At 35.0% G+C, this 17,060-nt stretch overlaps 3 protein-coding genes across 5 annotated transcripts; 1 reads left to right on the top strand and 2 right to left on the bottom strand.

The window, feature by feature from the left end:
* Window positions 1–415: 415 nt before the first annotated feature.
* LOC110230611 (F-box protein At3g62430-like) lies at window positions 416–2,529 on the bottom strand. 2 transcript variants are annotated; one of them, XM_021033936.1, is made up of 4 exons: window positions 2,223–2,529; window positions 1,259–2,178; window positions 996–1,136; window positions 416–923 (listed from the first exon to the last, which is right to left on the bottom strand). In XM_021033936.1, exons 2-4 carry the CDS (start codon window positions 2,135–2,137, stop codon window positions 636–638), a joined length of 1,308 nt encoding a protein of 435 aa, XP_020889595.1. In that variant the 5' UTR covers window positions 2,138–2,178; window positions 2,223–2,529; the 3' UTR covers window positions 416–635. The 2 variants fall into 2 exon arrangements, with proteins under 2 accessions (XP_020889595.1, XP_020889594.1); XM_021033935.1 differs by having other exon boundaries at window positions 1,259–2,529.
* Window positions 2,530–3,159: 630 nt separating this feature from the next.
* LOC110224198 (F-box/LRR-repeat protein At3g62440-like) lies at window positions 3,160–6,144 on the bottom strand. The gene is made up of 4 exons (XM_021010043.1): window positions 6,052–6,144; window positions 3,700–4,350; window positions 3,402–3,539; window positions 3,160–3,320 (listed from the first exon to the last, which is right to left on the bottom strand). Exons 1-4 carry the CDS (start codon window positions 6,142–6,144, stop codon window positions 3,234–3,236), a joined length of 969 nt encoding a protein of 322 aa, XP_020865702.1. The 3' UTR covers window positions 3,160–3,233.
* Window positions 6,145–8,806: 2,662 nt separating this feature from the next.
* On the top strand, window positions 8,807–13,402 carry LOC9323055 (uncharacterized aarF domain-containing protein kinase 1). Of its 2 annotated transcripts, none has more exons than XM_021009977.1 (16): window positions 8,807–9,043; window positions 9,126–9,209; window positions 9,497–9,637; window positions 9,756–9,826; window positions 9,948–10,041; window positions 10,137–10,214; window positions 10,702–10,768; window positions 10,971–11,056; window positions 11,153–11,203; window positions 11,779–11,811; window positions 11,949–12,069; window positions 12,167–12,347; window positions 12,534–12,671; window positions 12,755–12,867; window positions 12,976–13,047; window positions 13,115–13,402. In XM_021009977.1, exons 1-16 carry the CDS (start codon window positions 8,852–8,854, stop codon window positions 13,228–13,230), a joined length of 1,638 nt encoding a protein of 545 aa, XP_020865636.1. In that variant the 5' UTR covers window positions 8,807–8,851; the 3' UTR covers window positions 13,231–13,402. The 2 variants fall into 2 exon arrangements, with proteins under 2 accessions (XP_020865636.1, XP_020865635.1); XM_021009976.1 differs by having other exon boundaries at window positions 11,779–11,826.
* The last annotated feature ends 3,658 nt before the right edge of the window (window positions 13,403–17,060 follow it).

Raw genomic sequence — 17,060 nt, 5'->3', positions numbered from 1 at the left:
TAGAGCGAACAGCAGAACTTAGAGAGGATATTTGAAGAAACTGAGGTACCAATGCCATGAATGTTGATGCCTTCAAAGCGAATTTGACGAATGGCGAGGAACTAGAGCAGAGTTTGGACTTTAGAGTTTCTTCAAAATCCCTAGCTTTTTCAAGTTCACAATCCTCTGTGCACAAGACTTTGTTACATGGATTTTTCCACTGTAAACGTGCCACGTGTATATGCATGTTGGCTTTTCAAATTTACTATACCATTTAATAAACCAAACCGAATCAGAGTCAAATTGAGGAGGATACAATTACGATTTTAGCGGTTAATTAAAAATTCTTTCTCGTTTGCAGCAAAGTTCATTGCTAAAAAACAAACAATCAAATCAACAAATTACTTAACAACAGAAGTAAATCCAAAACTGTGGATGTTAAATCCCCAAAACTATTTATTCATTGGAATATCTTTCTCTTTTATTCTTGCCAATAATAGACCTAAATGTAGCTTAGCCTCTGTCTTACAAACTCGAGTGTTTTAAGCGCAAAACACACAAAAAGGAAAACCAAGCTGTTCTATTCAGAGCAATATCATGTACAAAAGATGCAAAACAAAACAGTTCTCATGTTGAGGCAACAAACTCTTGTTTGTTCAAACGAACTTGACCTGGACTTTGCATTTGGATGAAGCTCTCGGGAGCATTAGGAGATCCGCCAAGATCTGCAGCTTATTGTCAACTCTTTTTTCCTCAACATGAACTTCCAACAGCACCAGACACAGCAAATTCTCCAAGACATGCTTTATCTGCACCATTTCTCCGATCTGTCCACTGAAATGGGTTATCTTTAGGATCTCAATATGGCAGGACAAAAAGTAGGAATACCCCTCCAAGCATTGGCAAACAGATGTTAAATGATAGTCTTGATAGTAGTGCAAAGCCTGCAAAAAGACGGGAATTTTGAGACTGAAGATTTTCTGAGTCCAATGAACTTTTGGGGTTTTTGGTCATACCTCAATGGTGAGAGTCTTTAGATTTGGAGAACTTTTAAGAAGAATATACAGAGCATCCCAACAGATAGCTGGATCAGTACTAACTGATAAATGAAACAGGTTCTCAAACACTGGGACTGCTTCCCTGAAGGCCCAAAACAGCTGGAACAGAATTGAAAAAAAACAACAACTAGTCAGTCATAACTTCAATAAACATTCTAACGTCTAGAAAGATTTTTGATTTTAATATCTCAGTGGAGTAACAGATTAAAGAGAACACTTACCTGCATCGTGTCAACAGCTCCTAAGCGCAGAATCTGAATATTTTTTAACCCCTTTATCAGATTTCTAACATCATACGACTCCCCAATATAAAGAGGAGGAAGTTCTAGCTTAGCTTCAACAAGGGAGTTGAGATAAACAACTGGATACCTATCTCGGAGAACATCAAAGTATTCAAAGTATTCAAGACTCGGAGTATACAAACTGAAAGGCTCAAAACTATTGCCATTATGAACCCATTCTTCACGCCGAATAGTAAGTCTCTTAAGGATCTGACTAGATACAATGCGAGACCATTTCCAATCTTCACAGTTGTGGCCATCTATGACTAACTCCTCGAGCACAGGGCAAGCAGAAAGAAGCCTTGTAAACGAACAACCACCAGTATTATCGAATTCGAACCGAACTGAATCAAGAAGGAGAGTCTTCAGAGCAGGAAGCAAAGCATTCTTAGGGAGAATGTCAATAACAAAACCAGACCCTAGTTTCAGTTTCACAACGCTCTTGCAAGTGAAGATCTCAAAAGGCAGTGAGTAATCTCCTTTGACATTGATGTCCAGTTCAAGATCCAAGACACCACACCCCAACACTTGGCGTAAACAATCGTTGACAATACTATACTGAGAAAAATCCAAAGACTGCAACTTTAGAGAGAATCTCCTCATACGGTGACTGGCACGTCGAGCCAATTGTATTCGATCAGCAAAATCTTGGAAACTTCCACTAATGGCAGAAAAGGAGGAATCAACAACAAGCGGTATGATATTAACCAGATTCAGCCATTTCTTGGAGGCATACTTCAAGCAAGTAGCTTCTTTTGCCGAAAGGAAAGAGATTAGATGATACTTAAGTTCAATTGGTAAATTACTGATTCTATCCATTCTTTTCGCAAACCCTAAAGAACCCTCTTTCACTACCCAGAAAACCTCAATTTCTAATGGAACCTTCAGCGAATTGACTCCAACATCAACCGCAATTGACAAACTATATCAATTTCAAAGCATACGAGAGCTTACTTCACATGTCGAAATGAAGCAGAAACCCAGAAATCATCGCAGTCGCGTTTATGCAGAAACAAGAAAACCGAAGCGAAATCTGCAGAAATTGGGTAGACGACGACTCAATCTGCAGAAAGATTTCTGAAGCGAAACTGAATCTTCAAAGAGAAATTGACGAAGAACTAGAGCAGAGTCGTAGCATTTTCTTGAAAGCAGAGAAAACAAAGGAAGACGACAAGAGAAATTTTGAATTTTTATTATTCGATCAATTTTGCTCTTTTTTATACTCGGATACAAAAACAAAGCATTTAGCTTTAAAGCCAATCATTTTGCGCCAGCTGTAATCAGCTACTCCCAACGCAAATTCCGGTTTAGTTTAGGTTTAAATTAAGTATTAACCAAATCAAAAATTCTTTAACTCCTTTTCATTTTAGCAATGTTGAACACACGATTCATAACCGTTTTTATGATTATATATAAAACGACAGTTAATTATCACCAAAGCCTATCATACTAGTTATCTACACGAAGCTCTCACCCTAAACAAGTAAACAGAGTTCAGAAGTTAGCTCGGGGGCTTACAAAAACTCGACTGTTTCACGAAAAAAATAAATTATACAACAGCCACTTAGAGGTACGAAGGTGCAAAGCTGTTTGTATCAAAGTTTGTACGTAAAAGATTGAAAAATAAAAACACAAACTTTCTTATGCCAAACAGAGTTTTACCTAATTTTGCTGAATTAACGAACAAAAAGACTCAAGCCAATCTAGGAAACGACCTCGAATTTGCACTTGGACGAAGCTCTGGGTAGCCTTTGAAGATCTGCTATGAGTTTCAGCTTTCTTTCACCAGTTGCTTGAGAATGTATTTCCACGAGCTCAAGACATAACAATTTCTCCAAGAAATGTTTCATTTGCATCAATTCTCTAAAGCAACCATAGTACTCGGTTATCTTTAGGACTTCCAAAGGACATGATACTAGGAAAGAATACTCTGCCACGCACTCGCAAACAATATCTCCTGCACAACGATAGTAACTCTCATAGTGCAACTGTGCAAGGGACCCTGAAACAAGACGCAGAAGACTTGAGATTCAAGGTTATATATGAGTATCTAATGAACTTTTGGGATTGCACTCATACGTACGTTGATGTTGAGAGTCTTTAGATTTGGAGCTTTCTTGATCAGCATTGGCATAGAAGACCAACAGAAGTTAGAGAGGTTAACAGTTAAATGAGACAGCTTCTCAAACACTGGGAGTGCTTCACGGAAGACATAGAACATCTGAAACATATACATAAGAAAACCAACCAATTACAGTATTAGAAACATAAGAACTACCTAGCAAGATTTTGATTCTTATACGTCAAATAATAAATGTTCCAAAATGTATAGCATTTTTAGAAAAGTAGTTGTAAAATTTTAAAGAGAGTGAAAACGATACCTTTGCAGTCATGATAGTGTACAAGTTAAGAGTCTCGACATTTTTTAGCCCATGAAGCAGATTCATTGGATTGAAACGTTTTTCATCTCCTTCACCCCACATATAATTTTCTTCCGGACAAAGATAGAGCTTAGTCTCAACAAGGGAGTCGAGATTAACACTTAGATACTCTTTAGGAACATAATCAGAGTAATATAAGTAGGCAAGACTCGGAGTATCAAAACTAATGCTATTAAAATCAGAATCATCAAAAGCATCCCACTGTTTACGCATTATAGTAAGTCTCTTAAGGCTAGAACGAGACACAGTGCGGGACCATTTCCAAAGTTCCCAGTTTACACCACACACGGTTAGTTCCTCGAGCACAGGAGACGCATCAAGAAGCGTTTTGAACGCACAACGACCAAACTCATAGAACCGAATGTAATAAAGAGAGAGAGTCTTGAGCGCTGGAAGAAGAGCATTCTCGGGGAGAATGTCAATAGCAAAACTAGACCCTAGTGAAAGTTTAGTAATTGTCTCGCAAGTGAAAACTTCGAAAGGCAGTGTATATCCTTGTTTTCCATTTATCCACAGATAAAGATCCACGACCCCACGCTTGAGCACATCACGTAGACAACGATTGATTTGATCAAACTTACTTGGGACTCCCTTTGGTAACCAAACGCCTCTCCAGCACTGATTGCCTACCACTACTTGAACAAATCAGGAAAAGAATCACGTCCTGGACGTCTCGTTTTCTCTCTTACGCAGGAAGATTAAATCTTATTAGCTCAGTCCTTTGGAGCATATGCAACTTCTGGCTAGCGGCTTTTCGACTACCACGAAATTGTATACGAGAACTGGACAAAATGTGCTATGCGTTCCTTTGGTCCGGTACTGAAATGAGTTCGACAAAAGCAAAGATTTCGTGGGATATAGTTTGTAAACCAAAGGAGGAGGGAGGTCTTGGTTTGCGTTCTTTGAAAGAGGCTAATGATGTGTGCTGTCTCAAGCTTGTGTGGAGAATAGTCTCGCATAGCAAGTCTCTTTGGGTTACGTGGCTAGAAAAAAATATGCTAAAAAATGCTTCTTTCTGGGTAATAAAACAGACCGCGAGCCTAGGCTCATGGATTTGGAAAAAGTTACTTAAATACAGAGAGGTTGCTAAGTCTTTATGCAAAGTTGAAGTGGGAAATGGCGAGCTAACATCCTTTTGGTATGACAGTTGGTCACCGCTGGGCAGGCTGATTGATGTTACAGGGGAACGTGGCCTCATAGACATGGGGATTGGCCGGAGAATGAATCTGGTGGAGGCATGGACTCACCATCGCCGGAGACGCCACCGAACAGAGTGTCTAAATCAGATTGAGGATGCTTTAGCTGTAGCCCGGAACAAAAGAACAGCAGCAGAGGATAAGGTGATGTGGAAAAGGCAAAAAGATGTTTTCAATGCCAAATTCTCAACCAAGGAAACATGGCACTGCATTCGAACTTTAACAAGCAAAGTTCCATGGTACAAAGGCGTATGGTTCACTCACTCTACGCCTAAGTACTCTTTCTGCACTTGGCTTGCAGCCCACGGAAGGCTATCAACGGGAGACCGTATGCTCAAGTGGAAGGCGGATGCTTCATCCGTCGATTGTATTTTCTGCCAACATCCAATAGAAACAAGAGACCACTTATTTTTCTCTTGTGTCTATTCTTCAGAAATATGGGCAGCTCTTGCAAAGGGAGTATTTAAACAAAGATACACATCAGATTGGGGCTTGCTTCTGGACTACATTTCAACAGCTCAACCAAATCGTGTGGAACAATACCTACAACGCTACGTCTTCCAAGTTGTTGTCTATACCTTGTGGAGAGAAAGAAACTGCCGGCGGCATGGAGAGCAACCGAACTCAGCGGCACAATTGATCGCATGGACTGATAAGCAAATCCGGTACCAACTATCTTCAATCCGTCAAGCTGGAGATAGGCGCTATGAGGAGGGGCTTCAACTTTGGTTCAAATCGAGAAGTTAATCTTTCTGTTTCTTGAACATTTTCAGATTTAAGTTTTTAAACACACGCTGCATTTGATGTAAAAACGTTTATTTTCTTTTGAATATAATTTAACATTACATTCAAAAAAAAAATGTTTCAACCCATGATGTATACTACAGTAACAACTTTATTTTGCAAAAAAAAAAAAAAACAAGATTTAGATTTTGGATATTGGATCATGTTGTAGTTTGCATTTAATTTATTACAAGTCTTGCTTGATAAACACATATATCTTAATTGAATCCAATTTTTTAATCCATTTTTGAAACAAGTACTTTGTCCTTTAATTTGTTTGGGATATGAGGTTCTTGGGGTTTCTTTTTAGTACAAAAGTTCCGATGTTTGGAGTCGGAAAGTGATCAAGGATGAAGAGTTTGTCACTCTTGTGAATGAATTTCTTAAATGATGATTCATAACCCATAATAGTATTAACTATACTAGTGGCAGTTTATTCTTTAAAAAAATAAAGTTTTATATTTTGGATATTGGATCATGTCGTAGTTTGTATTTATAACTCAGCTAATCAAATTAGACGTTTTCATTTAGTGGGTTCATAAACTCGTACATGAAATTATAATTTATCTACGATTAGCATAATCTAAATTTAAGGTCTAAACAACTACGATACTCAACTTTCATAGGCAACAACGCAATTTTAGTACGTAACAACGCGTCTAATTATGAAACAAAGAGTAGAACCTAGATTCCAATCATGCCGCCGATCTGCCGTAATGTTTTAGGAAACTCTAGGAGGTGGTACTAAGGCGTTCTCGGTGACTCACGGAGGTGGTTCTCGTGGGGCGTTCTCGGTGACTCGCAGAGGTGGTACTAGGGCGTTCTCAGTGACTCGCGGAGGCACGTGGTTCTAGTGGTAGTAGAAATTTTATGAGTGGTCCATATTGGAAGGCTACTAAATGCAATATAGCTGAAGTGATAAGTGAAGTTTGTCAACGGTTTATTATAGAAATCCGAACCAAATTTGTTAGCAAAGCCGTAGACATAATGATAATGTTTGTTTTCGGCATTTTTCTCAAAGAATATAAGAGAACCATGAAACTTGTTGAAGCGCTACATTCTGACGTTAATCACTTGAAGTCTTACTATAACATCATTTTATCACACGTAACCAAAGATGCTTTCCATGGATACTTTGGTATATATGGAAAAGCCGTAATAGATTTGTATTCGAAAACATTAGGGAGCCTCCCCTCGAGATTCTAAATTTGGCCTTAAAAGAAGCATCGGTCTGGAAACAAACCTTTTTGAATGTTATATATCAAATTCTGAGGCTCTTGAACGCCCGCTTCTGAACCTCTCCCCTCATCCTCAGACATCGGAATGCCAGGTGGATGCCTCATGGCACTTAGAGGATACCTTAAGCGGACATGGATGGGTATTAGTTGATCAAGATCGGATCCTTCATCTCGGTCTCAAGAGTTCGAGGAAAAGTCTTTCACCGCTCCATGCGGAAGTGGATTCTTTGTTGTGGGCAATGAAATGTTTGATCTCTCTAGGAGTCACCTCTGGCGCCTTCGCAACAGATTGCTCCGACATGATATCACTTCTCGATAATCAAGAAGATTGGCCAACTTGTGCAGCAGAATTGGCCTCTTTCCGGTCTCTTCATTGTTTTTTCCCTTCTTTTAGTATTCGTTTTCTTCCTCGTAGTTTTAATACTCGAGCTGACTGTTTAGCGAAAAAAGCTCGGGCTCGAAAGAGCCTCTTTTCCCATGTAAGCAACTCGGTTCCTGAATGGCTCTCCCGAGCGGAGAGTCTATCTTTCCGATAACTTAATATAAATGGTGTTTGATGGAAAAAAAAAAAAAAAAAAAAAAAACCAAAGATGCTATTGATGATACTCCCTCCACCATTTCCACCACCCCCAAGCCCTAGAAGAAAGGATTTTAGGACTTTTATTAGTAATGGATAAAACATTAAGTGTCTATTTTTTACTTTTGTTAGTATTAATTAATTGTTGAAGAGAAAATCAAGTAACAAACGAAGAAGATGACGAAAGATTATGTTATTTCTCTTAAATGTTGATTACAATGAGAGTCTCTATTCATAGTGGAGTATTCCAGTCTGGGCCGGTCCTTGACATTATATGGCCTAAAGCATGCTTAAACTATGTGGACTTCTTATACTAATGATAAAAAAAATTAACATTAAAACATTAGAATTTTTTTTAAAATCATCAGATATCGTTGATGAAAAAAAACATTAAATATATTAACAACGTAAGACAATCTAATTTATTTCCGCTCACAAAAATAAACTTTTCTAATCTTTTCTTCAGCAAATTCAGTGATTAGTTAGGTTTTCATAGTCGAGTAATAATAGATTAAATCAGAAATTTATATACAGAAATGTAATTGTTGTCATTTTCGTGATCGTGATTCGTAAACATAGATATTGAATCTCACAGTTATATATTGTATTGAATCTCACAGTTATGCTAGTAATTAGTTCTGTTGTTCTTACGAAAATGATTAGCATGAGCACTTTAGCAAATAAAATCTATTAAAAAAAACTGGAAGGAAGAGAAGAATACAGAGATAATTAAAGAGAGAAGCTCGAAATATTACCCCCAAAAAGAAGGAACTGTGACTACGAAGGATTCGAATTCTATACCTACAATAAACTTTTGGACTATATAACCACTGAACCAATATAACATTTAGAAAAATATGGCCCTGAAATTTAGTTTATATTCGGTGGCCTAAAACTTGTGCTTTAGTTGCTTTATGACAGGGCCGGGCCTGAATTTCCAGTTATCACACTTGATTTTCCGGTTTACACTAACCATTCTTCTATACCAATATTAATCGTACTTGTTAAATGAATCATTTTGTTTGGATAGTATTAATCGGAATGAATCAATTTGTTCGGAGACCAACAACGCAGCTAAACAACTCCGTTACTCCATCAAAATCACATGGATTAGTGTAACCCGGTCTTGCCCCATTAAAATCACATGGATTAGTCTAACCGGGTCCTGGCCCATTACCTTGTCAATTGATCCGATCGACCCGACCCGACTTTCAAGTAGTTAGAAAATGTGTAGCTTCTTCGTCTTCTTCTCCGTTACTACGAAAAAAAAAAACCCAAAACCCAAAAAATCAACAAAAATGGAGATTCTCCGCAAATTCAAATTTACCGGGAGATCCAAGTCTCCGATCTTTGCTTTCACAATCACCGGCCTAGCTCTAACTGCCGTCACTAGCAGCGCCGCCGCCGTCTCTATTTTCCGAGACTCACCTTCCAATAAATTCGCGACGGCGGTAGAAGGCGTAGTCCGTTCTTCTCGCGCTATCTACTCCGTTCGTATCTTCCTTATCTATATCTGTTTCACCATTTCCTCTTTCCAAATCATTCATTCGATCTCTTGTTCTCTACTTGTAGATCACTCTCACTGTCGCCGATTACAAGTATAGCTTGCGTAGATTACCAGCAGATTCCGATGAGTATCTTCAGAGATTAACAGAGGTGTTAAATTCATAAACGATACTGCTTCGAAGTTTTGGTGGTCAAATTTTACATCGTGTTAAGTTTTGTTTCAAGGAATTGTTGTTATCAATGGCTTTAGGAGTTTAGTTATCCACAAAAGTTAGGTCAATTTGCTTGTAGTTGACATTACGTTCTGATCGAATTATTTGTGACCGGGGAAGGCAAGTTATTAGAGTAGTGATATGATTGATTGTTGCGATTTTCAGTTTACTTCACTAGTTGTATACTATGTCATATGGTGACACTCGGTCATTTTGATTGTGTAGGTTCATTCACGGTCTGCTAAACGAATTCTTAAACTTTGTGAAAGTAATAAAGGTTTTTATGTGAAAGCTGGTCAGTTTGTGGCTACGTTGAAGTTGGTTCCGAAAGAGTACTCTTTGGCTCTTTCGTCGTTGCAAGACAAGGTAAGAATACTTTTATAATTAAGTCCTTAAACATTTTCTGTCTTTGTTACAGTCTGAAGAAAGGATTCTAATTGTTTGTTCTGTTTCTAATTTGTTTTATCTTGTAAAATCATTGAAGGCAGTTCCTTGTAATTTTCAAGAAATAAAGCACGTTCTGACAAGTAATTTGGGTCAAAATCTCACAGAGATGTAAGTCTTTTAGAGTTATTCCAAAATCATCTATGTATCAAGTTAAATGTCAGATTTTGTTTCTTTTCTTGACGTCTGTTTTTGAAAGAGGTTTTAACATTGCTATTAGTTAAAATGTCAGATTTTTATCTTTTGATGAGGAACCAATTGCGGCAGCATCTATTGCTCAAGTACATCATGCTGTATTGAAGAATCACCAGGAAGTAGCAGTAAAGGTTAACTCTTAATAACGATAACTGTTTTACTTTGCTATGTTCTTTCTGCAACAACTGGAAGAATCACCATGTTTTCATTTTTGGTGTTAAAATAGGTGCAATACCCTGGATTGAAGCAGAACATGAAGTTAGATACAATGATCATGTCGTTCCTTTCAAAATCAGTGGCAAAGGTGCATTTATTTTCTTGTTACCTTATATCTATACCAGAACATGAAGTTCGATTGTAACAAAATATGTTTTCTTACAAGCTGTTTATAAAATATGAAACGAAAGAATAGACATCTGACGTCATATAACTAACTGATCTAGGATACTGGAATTTGATGGGAATAGGATTTTTTGATGATAAAATATTTGAGGCTTTAGATTTGGAGTTCGGAAAATATTTCCAGTGTGCTGCATTAGTTTATGCTGCCTTGCGAAAAGCTTGGGCATGGTCAGATTACGAGGACTTCGTTATTTTACTTCCTTCTAATTTCATTAGTTTTGCCGGTGATTGTGACCTAAGCTTGTGTTGTTGTGGAAGGTGTTAATTGAGATTGATGATGCAATTACATGAACTGTCTGTGCATCTCTGATTCATATATTTATAGGCTGCATATCGTATGCAGCCGCGTATTGTTTCTTAGAGTTCTTTCTTCCTTTTCCACTTCGCAGATATTTCCAGAATACAGATTTGATTGGCTAGTTTATGAATTCGTAAAGTCAATTTCCCAGGAACTTGGTCAGTAAACTAAAACTTCAGAACCAAGCACTGCATTATGCGCATGTGTTTGTGTTTTAATCTTCAAATGTTGAAAATGTCAAGATCAGTGAGGCCTATATGTACACAATACGTGTTGTAGAATATTCATTACATTCTTTCTCTGGAGTTTTGTATAGTGAATCTGATGATTTCATTTCTGCTTTAATTTTCTTGTCCACAGATTTTATACAGGAGGCAAAAAATTCAGAGAGAATTGCCAAAAACTTCAAACATAACAAAATGATTACAATTCCTACGGTGTTTTGGGTATGACTTGAGAATTTTCATAACTATACCAGTATCATTGATTGCTTGGTGTCAGCATTTTGTTTTCTTAATATCGTCATCCATATTAATATTCAGGAGTTCACAACTACTCAAGTCCTGACAATGCAGTTTTGCAAGGGTTTCAAGGTAATGATGTTCAACACAGTTAGTCAATTATACAGTTTATCTGTAATCCTAGATCTGAATTATTCGTTATTCCGTTAGAAGAAATAAGTGAAGAATGAAGTCTGAAGCATTCTCTAACAATTTTATTCCTTAAAAAAAGTTAGAATGAGATTGGTATTCAAAGCTTTATAGCTAAAAGGCTGAAAAACGGAAAAATCATAAATTTCTTAAAAGAATTACAGTGTTGGAAAAAGAATGTTGGAATTTGGTTATAACGCCTAGAAAGCACTTGATCATTTCAGATATTTAACTCGTGTAGTAATAAAAAAATAGAATCTCATGAAGTTTTATGCAATAAATACTTGACATACAGTATCTGTGATTAATTCAAAACGCAATATATTTTGATTTTCCCTTTGCTATAGATTTGAATCTGGGATAAATTTTCCGAACCCGAGACCTCTTTGAGTTTCATTTGTGGTTTACTCGTATAACTTAAAACGTTATGTTTTATATTCTTAGAGATCCTCATGCAGCTTCTCGTGCATACTATAATTCTTGTATGTTCAACCAACTCAAATTTCCCTAGGTTTCAGGTTGATGATGTGGAATCCCTCAAAAGCTCTAATGTAAGTCCACAAAAGGTTGGTAACGACTTCTTTTGCATAAGTTATGAAATGCAGCTTTGGTCTGTAGCGAGCATTTGACCTGTCAAATATAAGCTTATGATTGTCGAAGCATTGAAGTTTTTCCCAAATTACAATAGGTTGCTAAAGTATTGGTTGAAGTGTTTGCTGAAATGATATTTGTTCACGGGTTCATACATGGCGATCCGCATCCTGGAAATATACTAGTTTCTCCTGAAGGCCAGAATGGCTTCTCTCTAGGTACTTTGTGTTCGTAATTCTATTATGACCTCTCACTGTTTCCAGATTATAATCCTAGAACTTTTAATCTTCTTGAAAATTACCTTTGGATGAAAAGTTCTGCTAGACCACGGGAACTGTAAAACATTGGATGAAGGATTTAGGCGGGACTTTTGTCGGTTGTGGGAGGCTTTAATTCTTCTTGATTCGAACAAGATACAAGAATTAGGTAAACAGTTTGGAGTTGGAAAATATGCCAAATTCTTCCCCGTCATTTTTACCGGAAGAACTAGTGACAGGTATATATGCGCACTTTCTCTCCAGCATTGTTTGTAGTAAAACTGAAATAGTAGACTAGACTTTGTTGATCCTGAAGATAAAGTATGAAAATAAGACCGTAGAGACAACGATGCATATTTTGGGTGTCGTTTACATTGTTACATGCAAAAGGACTTATTCTTGTTCCTGCCTCTTCTTGGTTATAGCAAATCAGGACTGGGAAAAGGAATGTCTATACAAGAGAGGCAAAAACTGAAACAAGAGCTCAAGCTTCTGAGATTGGAAGATGTAACAACTTTCATGGGGTCTCTTCCACCTGACTTTCTAACCGTACTGCGAACAGAGTACAATCCTCGATCCTCGGTTATTTAGTAATTGAATCTGGAAATAATTTTATTTATGACCTCCTTGTTTTGATCGATCTCAGTGGACTCATACGTTCAATCACTCTGAAGTTAGGTGCTCCACAACGGGTGAGACTACTAGCTTATGCGAAATATGCGGTATACGGGCTTGGCTACAAACCAACTTCTGAACTAGGTAACTTTGTTTGAGAATTATTTAAAGTTTGATCTTCGATAATTTATTCAAACATGTATTCAATTTTATCAAGGATGAAGCTATATATTTTGGTTTTGTTCTTTCCAGATTTTGTTGAGAAGTCGATAATCTCCAGATCTGTAATGATAATGAGTTACCTTCGGTTACGTTTTATTCTGGGTAAGAAACTACTATCCAAATGATCAAATTTTCTATGTAAGTTTCAATTTTTTTTTTTTGGTTTCAGAATTGATGGAACTCTTTCAAGGAATGAAGAAGCTAAAACATACCATCTACGGTTTCTATGGGCAACTCGTTGGCGGTATCACAAATAGTGTAAAGCGAATTACATGCAGCGTATGAAATTATTATTATGATGTCGAAATTGGTTTAAAAGTGTCTCTGAAATATTTATTTATTTGGACGGATATAAGTGAATCGACTCTTTGGCATTTGATGTTGTCACAGATAATCAGAACTAGGAAGTTAAGAACCCATATAATTTGTGGGTTTGGTATTTTATTTTATCCCTAAATTTGTCCCACATGAATTATTAACATGTTCCCAAGATCCAAGTAATGAATACATAGAAAATATCTTTGAAGATGGAGGAAATGAAATGATCGAGTTAGATTTGAGGAAGACGTGAAAGGCTGAAACCAATGACTTTCTCGGTACAACAAACTTTAATCAAAGAAAAACCAAGAACCGACCTGACCACATCGGTTACTCTTGGTTTAAACCGAGAATTGAAGAATAAATAACTCTAGTTGCATTGGAAGGTTTTCGGAAGGTAATAAATATCAATATTAAAATTTATTTTTCATATATAAAATTGTAGAGCTCTAAATTTTATTTTATTCAAAGATTCATTTCCATATATACTTTATTATTTTGTTGACTAACTAATGTAAATCTTTTTCTTTTTCTAAAACAGTTAAATTGGACAAGAACTAACTTTGATAGAAGTCATAGAACTTAATCTATTTAAAATTATGTTTATATATTTATTAAATTTCTGTATTTCTGTATTTCCTTATATATATATATATATATATAAATCTTAATATTTCAAAAAAAAATCGAAATTTAAATCTTAATTTTACAAAATTTTCTCTTTCTACTTGGTTTTGTAACTATTTTGTATTTTATTATTTTTATTGAAAATATTTCATTTCCTTTAGACTAAATTACTTCTGAATTTTTTTAAATGAAATATTATAAATAACCAACAAATTCTTAGAATTTATTTATTGAAAAATATTTTCATTTTTCACATTTTTTCTTGACTACCGAAATCATGTCATATGTTTTCTTCCAAGAAAGTTAAAGTTGATATATATAATGTTTTGTTAAAACTATATTTTATTATTTATTGTTTAGTACCTTTTTGTTTAAGTAAAAAATCTTTTATTGCTTCGTAATAAAAGCAAATTCTGAATTTCCTTTTAGAAAATGTTTCCCAAATTATTTTATTCCAATTATGTTAAACTGGATTTACTTGAGAATTATTTTCTGTATTTACTTCCAAAAAAAGAGTCATGTTGTGGACTAATTTCATTTTGTTTTTCGTTTTATATATGCTCTCAACACGTTAGGTGTCGTATTTTTCATAACCAAACTAACTAAGATTCATGAGTAAAGTGATATTTTCTCCTTCCCATTTCTTCTCTTTATCGAATCCACAATCAATTGAGACGAAGAATGTGAGGGAAATCAAACTCACTAGATATCTCAACAAATTGTTGAGTGAATATAAGTATGTAATTATCTCCTTTTGTATATGTATGTAATCATCTCCTTTTTTCAATTTTATATATTGATATTGGGTGGGTGTGAATCTTTACAAATATAGATTTGCGTTTGAATTGATTTTTCTTTTGCATCGTTGGTGCTTGGGAGTTCCTCGCATTGCTCTTACTTTTTTATAAAAATAAGAGTATTCAATATATTTTTTTATTTTATTTTTAATATTCAAATATTTACTAACCATAACTATACTTGGATTTAGGGATTTGTAAAAAGAGCCAAAGGATCTCATGTAACTTTCAGATTTTGAGCTATGAATCTAATGTAAGTACTTTATCACTTTGATTTGCTATTTTATTGATGCTTGATTAAAGTTTAAATACCTTTGTAATTAAAGAAGTAAGTTCTGCTTTTTTTTTTTTTTTTATATATATGATTTCGTTAGGTTGTGAAATTTAAAAGCATGATTTAACATTTTTTTAGTTGTTTGATTTCTTTCTCTATGAGAAATTAAAACATAATCCATCTATATATAATATATAGTTTTCTTAAAATTTCTATTGTAATATTGGGTGCGTGAATTTATAAAATATTTATTTGTTTGAGATTCGATTTTATTATACCTTACTTTTGGCATCGCTATTGGGTTCCTCCCATCGTTCATATTACAAAATAATATAATAAGATATATTTATTAATAATTCAAATTTGATTTTTGATTAGTTTTCTAATTTAGAGGATAAATATGTACGTCCGAAAAATTAGATTTATAGATCCAAGCTGTGTGATTCCAAGGGTTTGTATATCAAGAAGGTAAAAAAAATTCAATTTAATTTATCTAAATTTCATATAAAACCTCTATTAAGAAAAATTGTTCTAGAAATTTATCGTCTTTAGGGATGGGACAATAATCTGATAATCGATCCAATCTAATATGAAAGGTAAAATATATATATAAAAAAGTTCATTTTATTAAGCTTTAAATACTAGTTCTCTATATGAATCCAAAAGTTTTAATTTTAAGGTTAGTAAATCTAAATCTGACTTTAATTATACCACAACAGCATCAAAAGATGAAGATAAAGCACCAAACGATCCTACAAACGCAATGTTTTCTTGAACATGTAAGAAAGGTTGATGGTTACCTGGTTGGATCTCAACAGAAACCATCCGAGAAACCGAAGGTGGATCTATCCTTGCCTGTTTAGTTTTACGACAACTTCCACTAATTGATACATTCCTTAAAGCCCCACCATCAGTCTAATATCTACGACAATTCTTGCAAAAATAGCACGGTTGAGTCTCACTGTAGTTGTTGTAGTAACAAAACAGTGTTGTTAGAATCACATTTTGACAACACTAAGTTTTGTTATTACATAAACTACTGTAAAACTTACTTGTGCCACTTGTGCAAGAACTGTCGCAGATGCTGAACTCATGGTGGGTTTTAAGGAACGTCCTAATTTGTGGAAGTTGTCGTAAACCAAGCGGACAAGAGTAGATCAACCTTTGGTTTCTCGGATGGTTTATGTTGAGATCTAACTAGGTAACTATCAACCTTTCTTATATATTCAAGATAACATTAAGTTTATAAGATCGTTTGGTGCTTTAATTTGAAGGTTAGTAAAGTTAAATCTTAGATACTTTGTGGTATCTTAGAAAAAATGTGTGGTATTTTTTAGAATAACCATAAATATTTAAATTTTTTGTAAAATGGTAAATAAATTTTTTTTGAAAATCAAAGTCATTTTAGAATATATTTTTTTGAAATTTATATTATTATTTAACTATTTAAACTATTTTCTAATATTATATTACTCAGATAAAAATATTTATTATTAGTTTCATTAAAATACTATATAATAGTAATACTAGGAAATTAACCGGCCCAAAAGTACGGAAATCGAACCAAACCTAAAATTTAAAATACTCAAATGGATCCTACACTTTAGAACCGAAAGAACCATAACAAAACCGGTACCGAACCGAAAATACCCGAAATACGGAAGGACACACACAAATATTAGTGAGTTTTAGATACACTATTCGAAATATCTGAAATATCAAAAAATATTCAGAAAAATATCCAAAATACCAGAACATACCAAAAATAAAACCCAAAAATACCCAAAAAAGTGAATGGATTTGAAAGTGCAAAACCGAAAAAACCTGACCGAACCGAATATAACAAAACTCTGAACCGACCCAAATAGCCAACCCCACCTAACAGATAAAAGACTGAGGAACTGAGACATTCAAATTTTTACCAAATTTCTTCAGTTTCTTAAGCTTTGATGCTAGTCTTGCTTTGAGCTCATCAACGACTACATCGATGAAATTCTCTGTGTTCATGAAGTGTGAAAGCCTGGAAAACCCGATAACAAACAAACGTAAATCTTAGTAATCTTGATTAGAACTTGGACTTAAAGGCAATAATTGAAATT

The sequence above is a fragment of the Arabidopsis lyrata genome, assembly GCF_000004255.2.
Source record: "Arabidopsis lyrata subsp. lyrata unplaced genomic scaffold ARALYscaffold_2, whole genome shotgun sequence".
NCBI lineage: Eukaryota > Viridiplantae > Streptophyta > Magnoliopsida > Brassicales > Brassicaceae > Arabidopsis > Arabidopsis lyrata.
Note: the sequence above shows the minus strand (reverse complement) of the source record. Positions and strands in the feature narration are given on the sequence as shown.